General features: G+C 51.0%; 1 protein-coding gene across 1 annotated transcript in view; it reads right to left on the bottom strand.

Moving 5' to 3' along the window:
* DNAH10 (dynein axonemal heavy chain 10) overlaps positions 1–19,720 on the bottom strand; it is a 171,685-nt gene that overhangs the window by 19,643 nt on the left and 132,322 nt on the right. Inside the window, exons 55-62 of the mRNA XM_019038458.4 lie at positions 17,444–17,641; positions 16,599–16,760; positions 12,087–12,261; positions 5,736–5,917; positions 4,520–4,656; positions 2,717–2,934; positions 1,480–1,701; positions 1,031–1,178 (exon numbers count right to left, since the gene is read on the bottom strand). Of these exons, the coding sequence (XP_018894003.3) occupies positions 1,031–1,178; positions 1,480–1,701; positions 2,717–2,934; positions 4,520–4,656; positions 5,736–5,917; positions 12,087–12,261; positions 16,599–16,760; positions 17,444–17,641 (1,442 nt within the window). The remainder of the gene's footprint in view (positions 1–1,030; positions 1,179–1,479; positions 1,702–2,716; positions 2,935–4,519; positions 4,657–5,735; positions 5,918–12,086; positions 12,262–16,598; positions 16,761–17,443; positions 17,642–19,720) is intronic.

The raw sequence follows: 19,720 nt of genomic DNA, 5'->3' as shown, positions 1-19,720 counted from the left end.
ACCTTGGAGTACAAATGGGTTTCCTCTAACAGCAGGCAAACACCTGGGATCAAGGACCAGAAAAAAATGAGGAAAAGCTAAAATTGAAAATAATTCATTTGTTCATTAGCTCAGCAAAAAGTGATTGGGCCGCCCCGGCAATTCCATTCCTAGGTATCGCCCCAAGAGAACTGAAAACACATGGCCACATAGAAACGTGTGCACCAACATTCACAGCGGCATTCTTCAAACAGCCAAAAAGTAGGACAACCCAACTGTCCCTCAGCAAATGGATGGATGAACACAATGTGTCTGTTCATACACCGGAATATCATTCAGCCCGAGGAAGGAATGACGCCCTGACACACTACAGCAAGGACAGACCTTGAAAACATCAGGCTGAGTGAAAGGCGCCAGACACAAAAGGCCACACAGCATCTGAGTCCATTCCTAAGAAATGTCCAGAGGAGGCACATTCACAGACGGAAAGCAGATGAGTGGCTGCCAGGGGCTTGGGGAGGGAGAAATGGAAGCACTGGAGGGGTGATGGCTAAAGGATGTAGCATTTCTTCCAGGGATAATAAAAATGTTCTAAAATTGACTCTGGTGATTGGTATACAACTCTGTAAATATACTAAAACTCAAACTGAATTGTATGTTTTCAGTGGGGGAAAGGTGTGGTATGTGAATTACATCTCAGTCAAGCCATTACTCTCACCTCTCCTCCCCTGCATCCCCATCCCCCACCTCAGCTCCAAAAAATAGTGACTGAGCACCCAGACCACGAACCCCGTACTGGACAGAGGAACACGAAGCTAAGGTTGCTCACAGCCTGCGAGGGGAGAGGCAGAGTTCATGGCGGTTTGAGCTGCCCTGGCAGACCCACGGGGTGGAGGCGGAGCCGGGGGAGGGCTCTGCATGGGGGTCAGGGTGGAAGCATTTCAGCCCAGCCTCGCTGAGGCTACGGACTGCCAGGTACAGGAGGCGGGAGGGGCATTATCCAGAGAACAGGAATAGGGGGCAGAAGACGCCCTGGGAGGAGCCACCGTACCCGCAGATTGTTCTTCTCCTCTTTTCTCTTGATCCAGTTGAGGGCCTGCTGCTGGGGGTCGATACACAGAGGGAAGCGGCTGGCCCGGGTGGTGAGGATGCCATTCTGAACGGAGAGCTCATCGGGGGGAAGGCCCTGGGATCCCCATCTGGAAGAAACAGCCATCGGGAAATGAATTTTTCTCACCAATTTGTGAGCCAAGGGCTAAGGGTGTTAGGACTGGCCTTCCAGAACAATCTACCCATCCCCAGGCCACACAAGCCTCCTCAGAGGCCAGGGAGAAGGGCTCCGTGCTGGGTTTGCAGCTTGCCCGGCCACTTCCATGCAGTCGAGCCAACTGTGGTCCTGGTGATGCCCCCCAGGCCATTGCCTCCCCCCAGGGTGACACCCATGTAGACCCCCTGTGCTAAGGTGTCCCCTCCCTTCTGCTGGCTCAGGGTGCCACACACCTGCTGATCTCAACATCATCCGTGAGCAGGCTTTCCAGCCGGAAAGGCTGGCTCAGGGGGATCTCCCGCTCCAGGATGTCATTTTGCCAAATCCGATTGACCATCTCGTCACGGAACTCCCAGGTGAAGGCTCCCTCGTAGCTGAGGAAAGCCGCGCAGAGCAGGCAGTCCCCCAGCAGCTTCACACGCCGGTGCATCAGCTCATCCAGGTCATTCAGCCACCTGGCACAGGAGGAGAGGGAGGCTGCCGTGAGCAGTTTACCTTCTGGCCAGAACCAAAAGGAACATTCCAGAAGAACCAGCTTGATATCTTGCTAACAGGGCTAGCCAAATGGAAACATGTTTTGAGATATTCTTTCCTTGTGGGGAACAGAGACCAACAGCTTATCTTGCAACTTCCCACCCTAGTGAACCTGGTATTTGGAGCCAGCATCAAGCAGGGGGCTCAGTAAAGGCCTGTGGTCTTTATGAAGCAGTAATCACATTGCGTGGATCATATTAAGTAGTAATCACGTTGTTTCCGAAGCCTTAATCAAAGACATATAAATCAGCCCGGCAGAGCTAACAAGTTCTGGCCTCACTCAATGACAGAATTCCACCCAAGATAAAAGAAAGCATCTGTTTCATTTGTCCTCTTTTAGTAAATGCCCCAAGACTTAGGTTTAAGAAATACTGAAAATTGTTTCCCACACGCAAACAACATTTTTCAGTGTTTTCTACACCACACTTACAGATGCTAGATTCAAAACTGTTGCCCTATTTGGTGAATAAGCTGTGGCCAAGCGGTCTTGCCCATAAATATCAAACAGCCCCATCACTTAAGACTGAAGCCCAGGATTGAACAAGCCACTGGGACCCTTAGAAGGCATCTGTGCGGTGACAGAGATGGGCTTCTCCCACAGACTCTTCTAGAAAAGACCCAGGGGTTAGAGGTCACCAAGAAGTGAACACTTCCCAAACCTAGGGCACCCTGCTAAATGGTATGGATTTCCCGTCTCCACAGCTGCACTGCCTCCTTGACCCTTAGTAATTAATACATAACACTCAGTGCCTAATACAAACAAGAGCCTATAAAATAGCCATTAGCTGCCATAAACATGATAATAGGAACATGAGACCTGGTCACATGGTTTTCACATTAAAACACAACGTGAGATAAAGAATCAACATGGCGAGAAACTCTGTGGGTGACGTCCGTTTACAAACCGCAACAGGTGGGCTCGTGAGCAGCGCTGACCTGATGTTTTCTGACCCCAGACCCGAGATGAGTTTGTCTGCAGCAGTCAGCCGCCTCTCCATGATCTCGGCTTCTTCCTGCAGCTTCTGCTTTTCCAGTATGGCGGCCTCATATTTGGCACCCAATGTTTCCAGCTCTTTCTGAATTGCTGCCAACTCATTCTGGATCCTTTCCAGTTCCCGTTTAGTGAGGTAAAAATTACGCTCCAGCCTGGCCACCTAAGTGAAGACAATTTGCAAAAAGATGGGGAAAAGGACCGTGGTGGGGCCGCGATCCCATGGCCTCAAACCAGGCCACACGTCTAAACTGCTCTAATGGCGTCTGTGCTTTTCGGAGCCTCTATATGCTATGTTGAGACACGTCGCTTCTTAGTTTCTTCTTCAACTGTTCGCTGCAAAAACTCCATGTCCCATTAGAAGACACAGCACCCAAGTTATCTAATGGTTTTACTTTCATGTACTGAGGTCACAGTAAGATGACACTGTGGTTCTAAGTCAAAACCTCAGAAGAATATACCATAGACAGTAACAGTATTTCTATTGGTTCTCAGCTTTCTGAATAATACAATTCCGAGCTATAGCGCAAGGTCACAATATGACTCAAAATGATCAAATTAACCTTATTCTCTTTGTATTTTGTGATCTTCATGTGACTTTGGCCCCGCTGCTCTCAACTGGGGTAGGTTTTATCCCCCAGGGGATGTTTGGTACTGTCTGGAGACATTTCTGGATGTCACAGCTTGGAGGGAGGGTGCTACTGGCATCCAGTGGGGTGAGGCTGAAGATGCTGCTAAACATCCTATAGTGCCCAGGACAGACCCCCCCCAGGACAGTCCCCCCCCCCCAGGACAGACCCCCCAGGACAGATCCCCCCCAGGACAGACCCCCCCAGGACAGACCCCCCCCAGGACAGACCCCCCCAGGACAGGCCCTCCCAGGACAGACCCCTCCAGGACAGACCCCCCAGGACAGACTCCCCCAGGACAGACTCCCCCAGGACAGTCCCCCCAGGACAGACCCCCCCAGGACAGATACCCCCAGGACAGACCCCCCCCCGGGACAGACCCCCCCCCAAGGACAGACCCCCCCCAGGACAGACCCCCCCCCCAAGGACAGACCCCCCCAGGACAGACCCCCCCGGGACAGACCCCCCAGGACAGACCCCCCCAGGACAGACTCCCCCAGGACAGACCCCCCAGGACAGACCCCCCACCACCACCAGGCCGCATTCAGCTGCAGCTGAGAAACTCTGCTTTGACCCTAGAGAAACAACTTTAAACATCTTTACATCTTTTTTTTTTTTTTGAGACAGGGTCTCACTCTGTCACCTAGGCTGGAGTGGAGTGGTACAATCACGGCTCACTGCAGCCTCCCAAGTAGCTGGCAGTACAGGTGTGTGCCACCATACTCGGCTAATTAAAAAAATTTTTTTTTGTAGAGACAGGGTCTCACTATGTTGCCCAAGCTGGTTTCAAACTCCTGGGCTCAAGCGATCCTCCCATCTGGGCCTTCCAAAGTGCTGGATTACAGGCATGAGCCACCACGCCTGGTCTGAACATCTTTATACTACACTTTCACAGGAAGTCTGAAACTCTTTCAGACCTCGGTCTTGTCCACCACCCACCCTATGCCTAAGTGATAGTGGTGTTTCAGGATTGCCATTTATTGGGAGGTGGGGGGAAAGTTTATGCAGCCTGAAGTCAGAACCTCGGGAGAAGTTTTTCAGCAAAGGTATGTACATGTGAATTCTGACTCTGAATGGGTCCCTTGGCAGTGGTGTGGCAGTCTTACATTCGGGCAATACCTTCTCTCTTTTGGGCTTGATTTCTCTGAAAACATCACAGTAGCCCATTACAGCTTCGACAAATTTCAGCATCCCCAGCCCGGCTTTGCTGACAGCTTCCATTTCTTCGGTTGTGGTATTAAGAGTCTTCAATAGGCCTAACGTGAAACATGCAATAATTTTTATGAGCGGCAAGCTTCCTCTTGGGAGCATAAAATAGACAAAATAAGCGTAACTAGTTTCTTATTCTTCAGTGGCCCTGTGAGCAGAATGCCAACAGCGTGGTGTCAAACCAAGATGGGTTCTGCATAAACGGATGTTTCAGATGTGGGCAAGGGACATGGTTTACTGCCACCCAGGACGCAGGTGTCAAGCAGGAGACCCAGGGCGTAATGGAGACTCCCAGCTGGGCACCCAGGTGGCTAACTGGAATTCACAGGCCATTACAGGTCACCTGTTACCTTCACCCGCACCCTCACCCCAGGAGTAATTTCACATAAACGGAAGTCCATCCAATGAAGATTCAGACACAGGGAGTGCCTTGGGTTTTTGTAGTGGTTGGGGTCATTTGTGTTGAGATTGCTTTTGTTTTTAAGGGGCTAAGAAAAAGCATTTGATAAGAGTCTAAATAAACCATCAAACACAGCGTTAACTTGTATTGCTTTTCGCAAAGACTAACACTATTCCACTATCACCGCCTGGCTGAGCACTGGGCAGGGTCAGGAACTGAGCTCAAAGGGAACTCAGTCCTATAACCAAAGATGGAGGAGAGGCTGGCCATCAGTGATGCTGCCCACCCCCATGCCCACTCCCCAGGGACCTCCAGAAGACTTGACACTGACAAGAGGAGAAAGGGGGGAAGTCAAGGTCAGACTAGCTCTGGGCTTCTGCTTGTGCACTGAACAGCACTGGGTGAGATGCACAGAAGACAAGGCTGGGCTAGGTTCCAATGAGAAGATCCTGTTTCCTGACAGGGAGAGCTAGGACTAGTGCTGAATTGAACCCTCAGTGGGCACGGCTGCCGCCGCGCATCCCCAGCCACTCTCCCTGGGTCACGTCATGGGGCTGCTGTTTTCCTCTGGTGACCATCAGTTAGTTGCCTGTTCCATCCGATACCATCTGACCAGAAGGGGAGGGCCTGCCCACGACAAGCCTCCTTGCCCTCCATCCCTGTCCCAGAGCCTGAGATGCCAGACTGAGATCCACCCTGGCGATTCCCACACGTGGCTACACTCACCTTTGATGTTTTTCACTTGGCTCTGGGTAATCGAATCAAAATCAATCTCCATCAGAGACCTCAGGAAATTCGGGTCGGACATCATGCCCTTGGCTGTTTTCCAGTTCAGCTCTTTGTACCCTTTCATGATGAGGATGCATTCGCAGACCGTCTGCACCTGCTTCGGGGGCTTAGCAAACGACCTGGCAAGAAACCAAGGCACACGTGGGTCACAACCCCGGGATGTGGCCAGGATCTGGCCTGAAAGAGAGCTCCAGAAAAAGGAGCTCAACCAAAAGACAGTCCCTGGAGCTGATGCTGCATGCAGACGAAAGAAGCCAGGTCCCAACACAAACCGCACTCCTGGGCGGGAGCGTCCCTAAGGGCAGGGCGGGGTCCCCCTCTCAGGTTCCAGACCAGGCGCCTGGAATGGTGCGGGGGCAGCATTAAAATACAAACCCAGGCCGTCCCCAGAGCGTCTGGATCAGTGGTTAGGGGGCAGCCTGAGCACCTATGTTTTAATTACACCCTCGGCTGATTCCTCAGACTCTAAATGGTGGCTGCTGTCATTATTGTCATTATCATCATCATCATCACCATCACCACCACCACCACCATTATCTCTCCCCATTTACTAGATGGACAAACAGGGTCCTGGGAGCTTGCATGACTGGCTGTGCTGACACCACCTGGGAAGCCTGGGGTCCCCGTATCCTGGGCTCTTTCCAGGCTATGTTGCCCCGTAATTGTGTTCTGTGGCTTTGATAAGACTAGATCATCACTCTGCTCCTCCAGAACGCAGATGTCCACTGCCCTTGGTCCTCTGGAGAACCAGAACTGCCAAAGGAACAGGAGACAGAACAGCAGCGCTGGTGCAAAGGCGGGAGAAGGAACCGAACCCATCTCACTGGGGCATCCCGCTGCCAGGCAAGGTCAGTGAAAGCCACAGGAGTCTCCCAGACCACGCCATGGAAAGACAGAAGTGGAAGAGAACAGCACAGACAAGGCAAAGCAGGAGAGGAAGGAAAAGGAGGAGAGAAGAGCAGGAGACAGAGGTCCCGGAGGGCATGGATGCAGTGTGGGGGCGGCCAGGCAGGGGCCCAGGCATTTGTGCTCTGGTAGGAGGCTGGGGTGAGGCAGAGAAGAAAGAGGGGGATGGAGGGACAGAGCGGGAGACACATGCACAAGAACAGAGACAGGGAGACAGGGAGGAGACAGAGAGACAGGGAGGAGACAGGAAGACAGGGAGGAGACAGGGAGATAGGAAGGAGACAGAGAGACAGGGAGGAGACAGGGAGATAGGAAGGAGACAGGGAGGAGACAGAGAGACAGGGAGGAGACAGGAAGACAGGGAGGAGACAGGGAGGGGACAGAGAGACAGGGAGGAGACAGGGAGATAGGGAGGAGACAGAGAGACAGGGAGGAGACAGCCTGAGCAGACAGCAACCTGGAGGCTTTCTGCAGTGAGCAAATCCCCTACCCCTCCTGACCCCGGAACCCTCACACACTCCCACACAGACAGCAGAGGAGAGAAGGCCCCATAGTGTACGGACAAGCCAGGGCAACAGCCAGGAGGGAGGGTGCCCACACTTCAGCACAAAGCCCAGTGATGAAAGAAAGGCCCTGAGTCACCGGGGAAAGGCTCAGTTACGCTGGTGTTGGCTGCTTAGGAAAGCGGGGCGCTGTCAAGTGTCTTTAAAAGGTCCCTTCAGGGTGGATGGAAACCAGGCCCCGGCCACTGCTCTGTGAACAAGCAGGTGGGGAAAGAATGGGGGAGATGTTTTCAGATTCAAGACAGAAGGAGCCCAGGCCTGCGGCGGGGTCCTGAGCCCTTGGGCAAGTTAGGAACCAGCCAGGGCGTCAGTTTCCCCATCTGTGAAGTAGAGACGCAGAACTGGAACCTTCCAGTTCCCAAATCCTCTGAGTCTACCAAAGTGACGTTTTCTGCTGTTGGGTTACAGGCCACACTCTGGGATCTCACTTATCCAGAACACACCACTTTCCACAATGCCGGATGACCAAGGTGTGTGAAATGTCGAGGTTGCAAGTCAAGAGAAAGGGAGATGTCTGTTTAATTTGATTCCTTTCTTCTATGACAAAACAAACTCAGGAATGAGAAAGGGAGAATGATATGCTACCCTCCCTAGAGGAAAATAATCATTATAAACCCCACTCCCCACCTCCCAGTACTCTACCCCTGACATACCAGCTGTCTCTGCTTTTTCTCCAGCCGAGCTCCTTGCAATCTCAGAGAAGGTGCCCCCTCCGCCCTCCATGACCATGACTAGGTCAGGTCCCAACATCCACTGTCAGAGCAGCAAGGACCTTTCCTTCCTAACCTAATCCTACATAATTTCCCCATGCACATGGGATTCCTATAGGAAAACAGAGTGTCAGCGCCACGCAGTGAAGACCCTGCCTGCCTCACTGCTGATGGACCCCAGTGCCTGCTCAGGGCAGGGGTGGGGTGGGGGACAGACACCCAGTGACTATTGAATGAATGAAAGGAAGAAAAGTGAAACTCAAGAGCCAGCAACAAAGGGAGGCTTTTATAGTTTTATAGTTAGAGAAACATCTACTTCTAATCTTCATGACTCTTCATCTTCCTGCCTTAACATTTAATGATTTCTACAAAGAGGATTGAGTATGATAAGAAGGAAGCGCTTTTTAAGGACTTAAAAGATTATAAAATTGTCAAGATGTAAGTGCCGGCTCATTGCGCTTAACATCCAAATGACCTGAGAAAAGCCAGATTTTACTCATCTGGAAAAACTCAAATTGGATCCAAACTCACACAGAACCCCAGGAAAAAAATCCTCAATAGATAAAAGATTTAAATATAAAAAATTAAAACATAAGAGTACAAAAAGAAATCATGGGGAAATTATTTTACAATCTTGCAGTGTGATCAGGCCTTTTAACTAGGACACAATATCCAAAAGCCACAAAATAAGTCGGGTGCGGTGGCTCATGCCTGTAATCCCAACACTTTGGGAGGCTGAGGTGGGTGGATCACCTGAGGTCAGGAGTTTGAGACCAGCCTGGCTAACATGGCGAAAGCCCATCTCTACTAAAAATACAAACATTAGCCGGGCATGGTGGTGGGTGTCTATAACCCCAGCTACTTGTGAGGCTGAGGCAGGAGAATCGTTTGAACCTGGAAGGCAGGGGTTGCAGTGAGCCGAGATCATGCCACTGCACTCCAGCCTGGGAGACAGAATGAGACTGTCTCAAAAAATAAATTTTAAAAAAGCCACAAAGGCCGGGCGCGGTGGCTCACTCCTGTAATCCCGGCACTTTGGGAGGCCGAGGCGGGTGGATCACGAGGTCAGGAGATCGAGACCATCCTGGCTAACACGGTGAAACCCCATCTCCACTAAAAATACAAAAAAAATTAGCCAGGCATCGTGGCGGGCGTCTGGAGGTACTCAGGAGGCTGGAGCTACTCAGGAGGCTGAGGCAGGAGAATGGCGTGAACCCGGGAGGTGGAGGTTGCAGTGAGCCGAGATCGTGCCACTGCACTCCAGCCTGGGTGACTGAGCAAGACTCTGTCTCAAAAAAAAAAAGCCACAAAATAAAATATTGCTAAAATCTGCCACATAAAAATAAACATAGATGGCAAAAACAAACACACATATAAACCTCATAAACAAAGTCAAATAGCCCATGACAAACCAGGAAAAGATTTGCAACTCACCTTATGGATAAAAAGCTGAGCTCCCCATTATATAAAAAGCCCCTGGAAATGGTTTTGAAATAAAAAGCAACAATAACCACGACCCAATAAATACGCAAACCAAGTTCACAGAAAAGGAAATACACATAACTCTTAGACACACTTTTCACATAGGAAAAAAAAAAAAAGGCCAGCCTCACTCACACTAAGAGAAATGCAAATTAAAACTACACAAGTACCACTCCTCATCTACAAAATATGCAAAAATCCCAACATGTGATCGCGCCCCCTGTTGGTGAGTCTAGGAAAAAGCAGGTACTACTCATTTGGATTGTTGGTGAGGATAAATAGGTTCCATCCCCACGGCGGGGATTAGGCAACAGCTACGAACACTATAAATGCCTACACCCTGGGACCCAGCAATTCCACTTCCAGAAATGTATCCTGCAGGTGGACTCGCCCAGGTGCACAATGAACTATGGTCAGATTTATTCTTTGCCACGCTGTTTGTAAAGGCAAAAGACTGGAGACACAAATCAATTTATTTAACAAACTCATCAGTAAGGGCTTGTTAAATAAATTATGGCACAGCCACATAATGGAATGTGAAGGAATGTTCTAAAATATCAGGGAAGTTCATCATACATCAACATGCAAAAAAGCTCTCCAAAATATACTGCTAAGCAGAAAAGATGCAGAAAGATATGCATAGGGTGTTATAATTTGTATATAAAAGAAGGAAAAAAGGATTTGCAGGTATCCCTTGCTCTCCAAACCCTCAGAACCTGAAGTCAGGAAGAGAAGAGACCCTTGTGTACCTGGTTGCCTTGGTCATGCATGAAAATCCTCAGGAAGTGTATATGAGAAATGATATACCCATACTACCTGTTGCAGTGTGGGAAGGTGACCACAGCTGATAGAGGACACAGTGGCCATGGGCTTTTCCCAGCATACCTTTTGGATGTTAGAGCCATAATCACAGCTAATGCTTACATGGCTCTGACCATGTGCCCAGCCCAGTTCTTCACATATAGGCTCATATGATCCTCATGAAGACCCTGATGCAGCCAATTCTTATCCACATTTTACAAATGAAGAAACTGGAGCACAGAGAGGTTAGATGACTTGCTAAACGTCACACAGCAAGAGGCAGAGCCATGTATGAATGTGTAAAAATTATTCCTTTTGTACTTAGGCTTTCTCAGGGGTGAGCTGGGCACCTGTCTGCAATGCCTGTCTCACTGCAGGGGACACATGCCAAGCCCTCTATTTGGCCCCATGGAAGCTCCCCCCACTCCTCCACCTTGGGTTGATGGAAGGGACTCACCGTTCCTTCTCTTCAAATAAATCCCCTTCAAAAATCCTTCCTAGTCTCTGCTTTCACGATGTTTTTATTCTGCTGACCGGGGAGCAGTGCCCCAAATCCTATCACCGGTAGCTAGAAATTTCCCTGGAGGATGTGTGTGCTGACCGTGTCTCCTACCCCTCCGCTGGGTGTGCACTTCCACTGTATCCTGGTACCTCAGTCTAAACTTCCAACGCCTAGTGCTGAAGTTTTAATACATCGATCCTTACACCTTCCTTGACACCATCCTCAACACTGAACTAATGACTTCTTGCTGACAACAGCGGCACCTACAAGTGACCTCCCAAGAATAAACCAGGTCCCCTGTCCTGGAATGAGCTGAATTCCATGCTCAAATTCACAAATGTTTCACCAATAAGAAAACAAGGGCACGGACTTGGACAAGGAGTGCTGCTCAGCCTTCACAGGCAGCACAGAGGCAGAGAAACAGGAAGCGCAGGGAACATGCACCGCTCCAGCGGGAGCCCAGAATGGAAGCCCACTACTGGCACAGGAACGGAGCCTCTCGGCTGCGAGACCTGTGTGTGGGGCCAGGAAGACTGATCTCCTTCTGGATGAAGAGTGAGGAAGGAGAGAGCTGAGGCTCCCACGCCGAGGGGTCTGTGCGGGGCCAGGCAGCACAGGGGCAGAGGCAGTGGGCGGAGGCTGGCACCAGGACAGTGTTCCCTCCCAGGGCTTTACTCACAAGACTCAACTGACCATCAGAGCCCAGGAACAGTGCCCTGGGGAGGCCAAGCCATGCGAGGAGAAAGCTTGCTAGCCTACGCCACACCACGTTACCCTCACTGACAGCAGATGAGCCCTCTGGTGTGGGGGACAGGGTCATCTTACAGATTGATTTGCAAGATGTATGGGGGCCTCAATAGTGACCTACTCTCACTCTCCTTGAAAGCCTCCTTGGCTGGAAATGGATTCAGACATCGCCAGTCCGGCCGTGGTGTGCACACATCTCTGCTGAGCTGTTTTCAGCAGGGCTCAGCCCCGTGTTGAGCATCCTGCCCCTGCTTAGGGCGGACACTTGCCCCCACATGTTCCGTGAAGAGCACTGTTTTACCCCACTCCATCCTTCCCTTGGCCTGGGTTCCAGGTCAGCAGGCCCTGCTTCCTACTAGCTGGGGGATCTGGATGCCTGGGGCGCCCACCTCATCTCCCTGGGCCTCACTTTCCCCATCCGAAAATGAGGGCAACAAGTCTCCACCATGGAGAGAGCCAGGCACAGTGGCAGCATGTGGCATCGGCTCCTTTGTAAGCTCCTGGCTGCCACGATCATGGAGACTACTGGCCTGCAGAGGTGGAATGGAAGCCCAGAATGGTGGCTCAGGTGCATTACCTAATCTCAGTCACGTCCGACTTGTCCAGCTTCTGCAGTTCCAGCTTGGCAGCCTCCAGGATGGGCATGACCTCCGCCAGGGTCGTCTCGGCCTCGGCCTTCTCCATGGCAATGACCTTGTTCTGCTCCTCTATCTCCATGGCCTTTTCCTCCACCAGTTTCTTCTTCTCCTCGGCTGCAGGGTAGGACAGGGGGTGAGTAAAGCTTGGGCTCAGAGGAGATGCACTCGCGGCCCCGGCTCTGAGCAGAGTGCAGTCCTCAAAGGTTGGCTTGAGCCCTAGCGGGGATCTAAGGGGCTTTGGCCAATGTGGCAGCCTCAGTGATCCTGGTGGGACAGAAAACCTCACCATGCGTGGGGCCTCCAGCACTAGGCAGCCACCCTGACTCTGACCTTCCTCAACTGGCCCACCTGTGTCCCACCCACTCCATCCAGGACAAATCCCATGGCTCCTGATAGCCCCCAGCCCTGCCTCGCCGGTGTTCACTGAGGATGCTGGGGTCCCCCTCCTGCTTACCAGCTCCCTGCGATCTCCTCCTTCTGCCTCTCATCACCTCTTCCTACGCTCATTCGGGCCCAGCCAGAGCCACCCTCTACGGAGCCTGCCCCTCTGTCGTCCTCTCTCTCCCTTCCTTGCTGACTTGCTTCATGACACCAATCGCAATCGGAAGTTTCATTTCACCATTGGCTGATTCACTGCCTGGGTGCCCTCACTCACTAGGATGTCAGCACCTCCCCGAGGGCCGGAACCCCAAAACCTAGAGCAGGGCTTGGCTCACAGTGGTTTGAACAGTGTCACCCCACCAAGATTCGTGCCCACTGGGACCTCAGGATGTGACCTTATTTGGAAGTGGGTCTTTGTAGATGGAATTAGTTAAGATTAGGTCATACGGGGTTAGGGTGGGCCCTAAATCCAATGCCTGGGGTCCCTATCAGAAGGCCATGTGGAGACACACAGGGAAGAGGGGCATGTGGCAATGGAGACAGACACTAGAGTGGTGCATTTATAAGCTAAGCTAAGGAATACCAAGGGCTGCCAACAACCCCAAGAAGCTGGAAGAGGCTTCCCCTAGAGCTTTCAGAGGGAGCATGGTCCTGGCACCTTGATGTCAGACTTCCGCCTCCAGAACTGTGAGACAATAAATTTCTGTTGTTGGCCAGGCATGGTGGCTCACGCCTGTAATCCCAGCACTTTGGGAGGCCGAGGCAGGTAGATCACCTAAGGTTGGGAGTTCGGGACCAGCCTGGCCAACATGGCGAAACCCCGTCTCTACTAAAAATACAAAAATTAGCTAGGCATGGTGACGGGCACCTGTAATCCCAGCTACTCAGGAGGCTGAGGCAGGAGAATCGCTTAAACCCAGGAGGCAGAGGTTGCAGTGAGCCGAGATCGCGCCACTGCACTCCAGCCTAGGTGACAGAGCGAGACTCCGTCTCAAAAAAATTAATTAATTAATTAATTTAAAAAAATAAATGTCTGTTGTTTTCAGCCCCCAGATCATGGTGCTTTGTTACAGCAGCCCCGGGAGATGAATGCAGCAGGCCTTCTACAAACAGATGCTGGCTGCAGAGGCTCTGCCTCCCCCATGATAAGGTCTCTCGGAACCCATCTCCTCAGCTAACAAGCCAGCACTGGCACTTGCAGCGTGCAAAGCCGTGCACGGGCCCTGACACTGTAAAGGGTCCCCAGCCCAGGCACTGCTTGTCCCTGGGGCAGCAGGGGGATGAATGCATCAGAAAAGGGTAGCAAGATCACGAGTGTGGAACCTTCGGAACAGAAAAGCAGAAAGGAAGCTGTCTAAGCTGTGAGCGTGCTGAGGCGCAGGGGTGGGGGGCGGTGCCAGCAGGAACGGAGCGCAGAGGTAACAGGACCACCAGAGCTGGCTGGGAAGGAAGAGGGCTGGTACAGGCCTTGGGAACCTCAGTGTGGGGAGCAGCCTGCAAAGGGGGCTGGCGAAGCCAGGTGCTTGAGTCATGTTGAGGAGCAAAATTGTGGGCTCTTTCAGCCAGGCAGAAGCATGGGCTGGAGGCTGGGGCAGGTGCTGAAGAGCCACCCTCAGGAGAGAGGACTGTTTGCACTCCACCCTACCCTCTGTGGGACGTGTCAATGTATCCCATTCCTATGGCCACCAGGATTGGTTTGGGCATGGGCATGTGACCCAAATCTGTCCAATCACAGCCAATTCTGGGAGCTTTGTGGGAATGTATGGGAAAGAAGAGCCCTCTCTCCCATGGGGATGCTGAGCTAATAGGATGCCAACCTCATGCTGGAGGCTCCCAAACTCTCAGCATAGACAGAGCCGGCTGCCTGAGATGAAGCCCAAACGGAAGACAGCAGGGCCAAGAAAGGGAAGGAAAGATTCCCACTGATACACTTGAGTCCTAGATCCAGCTGTGCCTGAAGCCAGCATGCCTTTGGAATCAATGCGTTTCCACTTTGGATTAAGCCACTTTGAGCTCAGTTTCCACCATTTGCAACCCTGGAAACAGAGTTCCTAGATGAAGCTTCCTCCAAAATTCCAAGTGGGAGCAAGGTGACCCTGGACAAGGATGATGGCAATGGGGAAAGAAAAACAAGCACAGGTAGGAGAGGCACTAAACATGGGTGTGGCAAACAGGCGGTCCTCAGTACAAACTGTGGCCTGGGCACAGGGGGAGGGGCTCTCTTGGTTGTGAGCTTCTTCGAGGCAGGGGTTGAGTCTCATTCCGTTTCTAGCCCCCACTCTCCCTACCACGGTGGCTGCCATGAAGCTGAAGTCAGTATCTGCTGACTGGACAGATGAATACGTGGAATAACAGCATCCTTCAAGACACTCCCAGTCTAGTTTTACATCTAGGGGGCCAGGAATATACAGTTTTTTACATTTAGGGGGCCAGAAATATATAGTTTTTAAAAGACAGATCAAAGCAAAGTGCAGCTATGTGGGAATGAGGCATTTGATCAAAGTTCTGGAAGGAGAAACATGGACAGGAAGAAAGAAGTGGTATGGATATTCTCAGCAGACCAAAGGGAGAGAAAGAGCAAGTTACTGCAGGACTCACACAGGCATGAAGAAGTGATGCTGTGAGCAGGCGACAGGGTGTCATGAGAAATTAGGTAGGCAAGATGACATAGAGGGACTGATGGGACCCTTCACGGCCACAGTGAGGACTCAGCATCAAAACAGGCAGCAGGGATATGCCACAAATTCCTGGAAAAGGATATCTATCGATTAAGTTGCTTTGGTTGCAAGCAACAGAAGCTAATGATGGTCGAGTTAAGAAAAACGTGAAATTGTTTTAAGAAGATATGGTAGCTCACAGACATGGAAGATGCTGAAACACATAAACTAGAGGCACCTCACGGATCTGGGCTCGGGCACTGAATGCAGTCTCTTCACAGCGCTGCTGTGCAATGAATGAACACAAATAATCTTCAGTCTTTATATTGGCTGATTCAAAATGTGCAGTCCCAGAGAACATCTAATTGGTCTGTCAGGGTTAGAATAAGCCCATCCTGATGGCAGGCACTGGGAGTCGGGGAGAGGCAGTTTGCCAACACCAAGTTGAGGTGCCGTTGCCAGAGTGATAACAAATGGATCCTGTGCACAGGGCCGGGTGCAGTGACAAAGGAACTGAACCGAGGTGACACTTAGCAGCAACACAAACACGGACCAGCAGGAGAAGGAAGAGGCAGGCAGGTTGAGTGGCATCTGCAGGAATCTGGGAACGAGCTGGGGAGGGTACACATCAGAAGCCACTGGCCCAAAGACCTAGAGAGGAGGCTTAGAGGCCAGGCACAGAGCTGTGGGCTGCAGGAGCTGTCCTGTGCCAGGCATCGCGAGAGGGTAGAGTCGTCAAAAGCAGGACAGTGCAGGTAACACAGAGGCTCGGCCAAGAAGACCGAGGGAAGGGGCCCAAGAAAGAACCTTGAAACAGCTTCAAGAACCAAGAAAGTCCCGCGTCGATGGTGCCGAGGCTTAGGTCACTTCAACCCCACGGACTTAGTTCACCAGCCCATAGAGGGTCGAGTGACTTTTCCACTCCCCCGAACATCCTCAGGCTACCAGCGCAGGGGCCTACATATGGTAGCTTCTCAGTGCTTATGAAAGGGGACGAGACTGGCTGGACACGAATTCAGAAAGAAAACAGGAATTGCAGGGTCAAAGATGGCACACTCGGTGCCTACAGGCAGTTTCACAGGGACGTCCTGGCAGAGCCCCGTCCTGCTCGGGATGGGCTGCCCTGGCCCCGTCCTCACTCACCTACGGTGGTGTTGGGTGTTGGGGATGGGCTGCCCTGGCCCCGCCCTCACTCACCTACAGTGGTGTTGGGTGTTGGGGATGGGCTGCCCTGGCCCCGCCCTCACTCACCTACAGTGGTGTTGGGTGTTGGGAATGGGCTGCCCTGGCCCCGCCCTCACTCACCTACAGTGGTGTTGGGTGTTGGGGATGGGCTGCCCTGGCCCCGCCCTCACTCACCTACAGTGGTGTTGGGTGTTGGGGATGGGCTGCCCTGGCCCCGCCCTCACTCACCTACAGCGGTGTTGACGGCGATCTCCTCCAGCAAGGCCTCGCAGGCGGCAGACTTCTCCGCCAGCACGATCTTCTGCTCGGCCAGCTTCTGGCTCAGCTCGTCCAGCTGGATGGTGGCCTCCTTCAGCTTGTCCAGTCCCCCGTCCAGACGCTTGCACTGAGCTGAGGAAAGAGGGCACCTATGTTCATCATCAAGGTGGCCATTGTTCCCAACACAATCACTGAGATTTGCCTAACTTCAGCTTATCAAAAACAAAACAAAACATTTTTACAAGATGGCACGTGTCTTTCAGTACCTCCACTGCCATACTTGGGACGGCATCAGCCAAAATGAATGTATTTCTGAAAACAGTGCTTCCCTTGGCCAATAGCCAGAGCACTTTTTAAAAAGCCCTGTCCAGCAGTGCAAGCTGCTGCAGGAGACAGTTATCTCTAATGTGCGCCAGGTATGGTGGCTGCACCTGTGGTCCCAGCTACAGGAGGCTGAGGCGGGAGGAGCACGTGAGCCCAGGAGGTCGAGGCTGCAGTGAGCCATGATTGCACCACTGCACTCCAGCCTGGGAAACAGAGACCCTATCCCTAAGATAAAAAATAAAATTTAAAAATTGCTAATGTGATGAAAATGTAAAGCTTCAAAGTCTAAGACTCAACACTGAGAACAAAAATAAGGACATGCCAGGGTCCTGCCCACATGAAAGAATCGCTCCAAGACGCAAAATCCAAGATGTGCTTCGTTTGGCCTCAATACTGAAGATGCCCGATCTTACTAAAGAAAAGATCAGCGCTCGAATCCTTACCCATAAATAATAATGACTTTTGTCAACCACCCCATCCCCAAGGCTTACCTATATTATACTGAGTTTTCTCATCCAGCAATTTTGAATAGGTGTTAATAAAATCAAGGTAGTTCTTGGGAGTGACATAGTTGCTGCGCCTCAATTTCTGTAGAAACTGTTTGCTGTAGTGGCCCACGGATTGGTGAACCAAGACAACATGCTTCATCACATTTTCTATATTTTCTGCCGGGATCATTGGATTATACCCTGAAGAGGAAGGAATAAAAAATGTTTTCTTTCTTTTTCTTTTTCGACACAGGGTCTCACTCTGTTGCCCAGGCTGGAGTGCAGTGGCGTGATCATGGCTCACTGCAGCCTCCATCTCCTGGGCACAGGTGATCCTCCCACCTCAGCCTCCCAAGTAGCTGGGACTACAGGATGGGCCACCATGCCTGGGTAATTTTTTGTATTATTTTGTAGAGGTGAGGTTTCACCCATGTTGCCCAGGCTGGTCTCAACTCCTGAGCTAAAGCGATCGGTCCACCTCAGCCCCACAAAGTGCTGGGATTACAGGCGTGAGTCACCGCACCTGGCCATGCTTCTTAAGAAAGGAAAACAGGGATTCTTCAAAGAGTTAAATATAGAACTATTATATGACTCAACAATTCCACTCCTAGGTGTATACCCCAAAGAACTGAAAAGCAGGGACTCAAATGAATTCTTGTATGCCAACGTTTACTGTAGACTATCACAATAAGCAAAAGGTGGAAAGACCCAAGCGTCCAGCAACAGAGGAATGGATGAACAAAATGTGTCCTATCTATACCGGGGATAGTATTCACTTGTAAAAAGGAATGAAGTTCCGATGCTGAAACACGGATGAGCCTCAAAAACATGATGCTAAGTGAAAGACGCCAGACACCAAAGGACAAACACTGCATGATTCCACTTATACGAACCCTCTCTAGAACAGGCAAATTCATACAGACAGAACATAGATTCGAGGTTGCCAGGGGCTGGAGGGAGGGGCGATAGGGAGTTCGTGTTTAAGGGGTGTGGAGTTTCAGTTTGGGATGATGAAAAAGTTTTGGCGACAGATAGTGGTGTTGGTTTCACAACATTACGAATGTGATTAGTGCCACATGTACATTTCAAAATGCTTAAAATGGAAAATGTTATGTTACATATATTTTACTACAATAAAAAAATGATGTTAAAGTTTTTAATAGGACAAGAAAAGAATGGCTATCACTTATTGGTGGCTTTTCAGGCCACAGCAGTGATCCGTGCCAATCCTTTTTTTTTTTTTTTTTTTTTTTTTGGAGACAGGGTCTCACTCTGTTACCTAATTCCTTCCCTACTGTTAGGAAGCCCTGTCTTCCCTAAAGGCCAAGACACCGTGGCAGAAGAGCCTTGGGTTTTCAGAAGCGATCACCACGTCTAACTCTGCCCTGTTGCTCCCCTCGCCCGCCCGGGGACTGGGTGGGCTTATTCGGTTACCCACCGCTGGATGACACCCAGCACATATCGGCAAAGGTGGGCCTTCCTATACACCCGCTGAAAGAATGAATGATGGCTTCCAGTGTCAAGATCACATCACCTGGATTATCTGATAGGTTGTTAAATGCATTCAGCTCAAAGCAGAGAATGTCTCATATTAAAATGGAGGAAGGAAAGACAGATTGAAAGTACCGATTAATCCAGATTCTGCAGAGCTGGTCTTGAGTTACTCCGGGATTAGCAAAACTCAGCCCCAGGGCCCATTTTACAGTGTGCAGGAAAAACTGTGCCTCACAAATATCTGTGCCTTTGGGCATAGTCATCTCAATTCCAGGGAATATATTCTCTCTCTCTCTCTCTCTCTCTGTGTGTGTGTGTGTGTGTGTGTGAGAGAGAGAGAGATAAAGTCTCACTGTGCCTCCCAGGATGGACAGTAGTGGCACGAACTCGGCTCACTGCAACCTCTGCCTCCTGGGCTCAAGCAATTCTCATGGCTCAGCCTCCTGAGTAGCTGGGATTACAGGTGCCCACCACCACACCCAGCTAATTTTTGTATTTTTAGTAAATATGGGGTTTCACCATTTTGCCCAGGCTGGTCTCGAACTCCTGGGCTCAAGTGATCCACCCGCCTCAGCCTCCCAAAGTGCTGGGATTACAGGTGTGAGCCACTGCGCCTGGCCTCCAGGGAGTATATTCTAAGGAACAAAAAATTCTAAGCAAATTCTAGGCAGCATTATTTATGATACTGAATCACTGAATACTGAAAGCAAACACAAGCACTTCACACATGGAAACGGCAAATACGCCTCTGAGAAAAAGGGGACATCTATATCGGGGCTGGCCAAC

This window comes from Gorilla gorilla, chromosome 10 (genome assembly GCF_029281585.2).
Source record: "Gorilla gorilla gorilla isolate KB3781 chromosome 10, NHGRI_mGorGor1-v2.1_pri, whole genome shotgun sequence".
NCBI lineage: Eukaryota > Metazoa > Chordata > Mammalia > Primates > Hominidae > Gorilla > Gorilla gorilla.
This window is presented reverse-complemented; position numbering and strand designations above follow the sequence as displayed.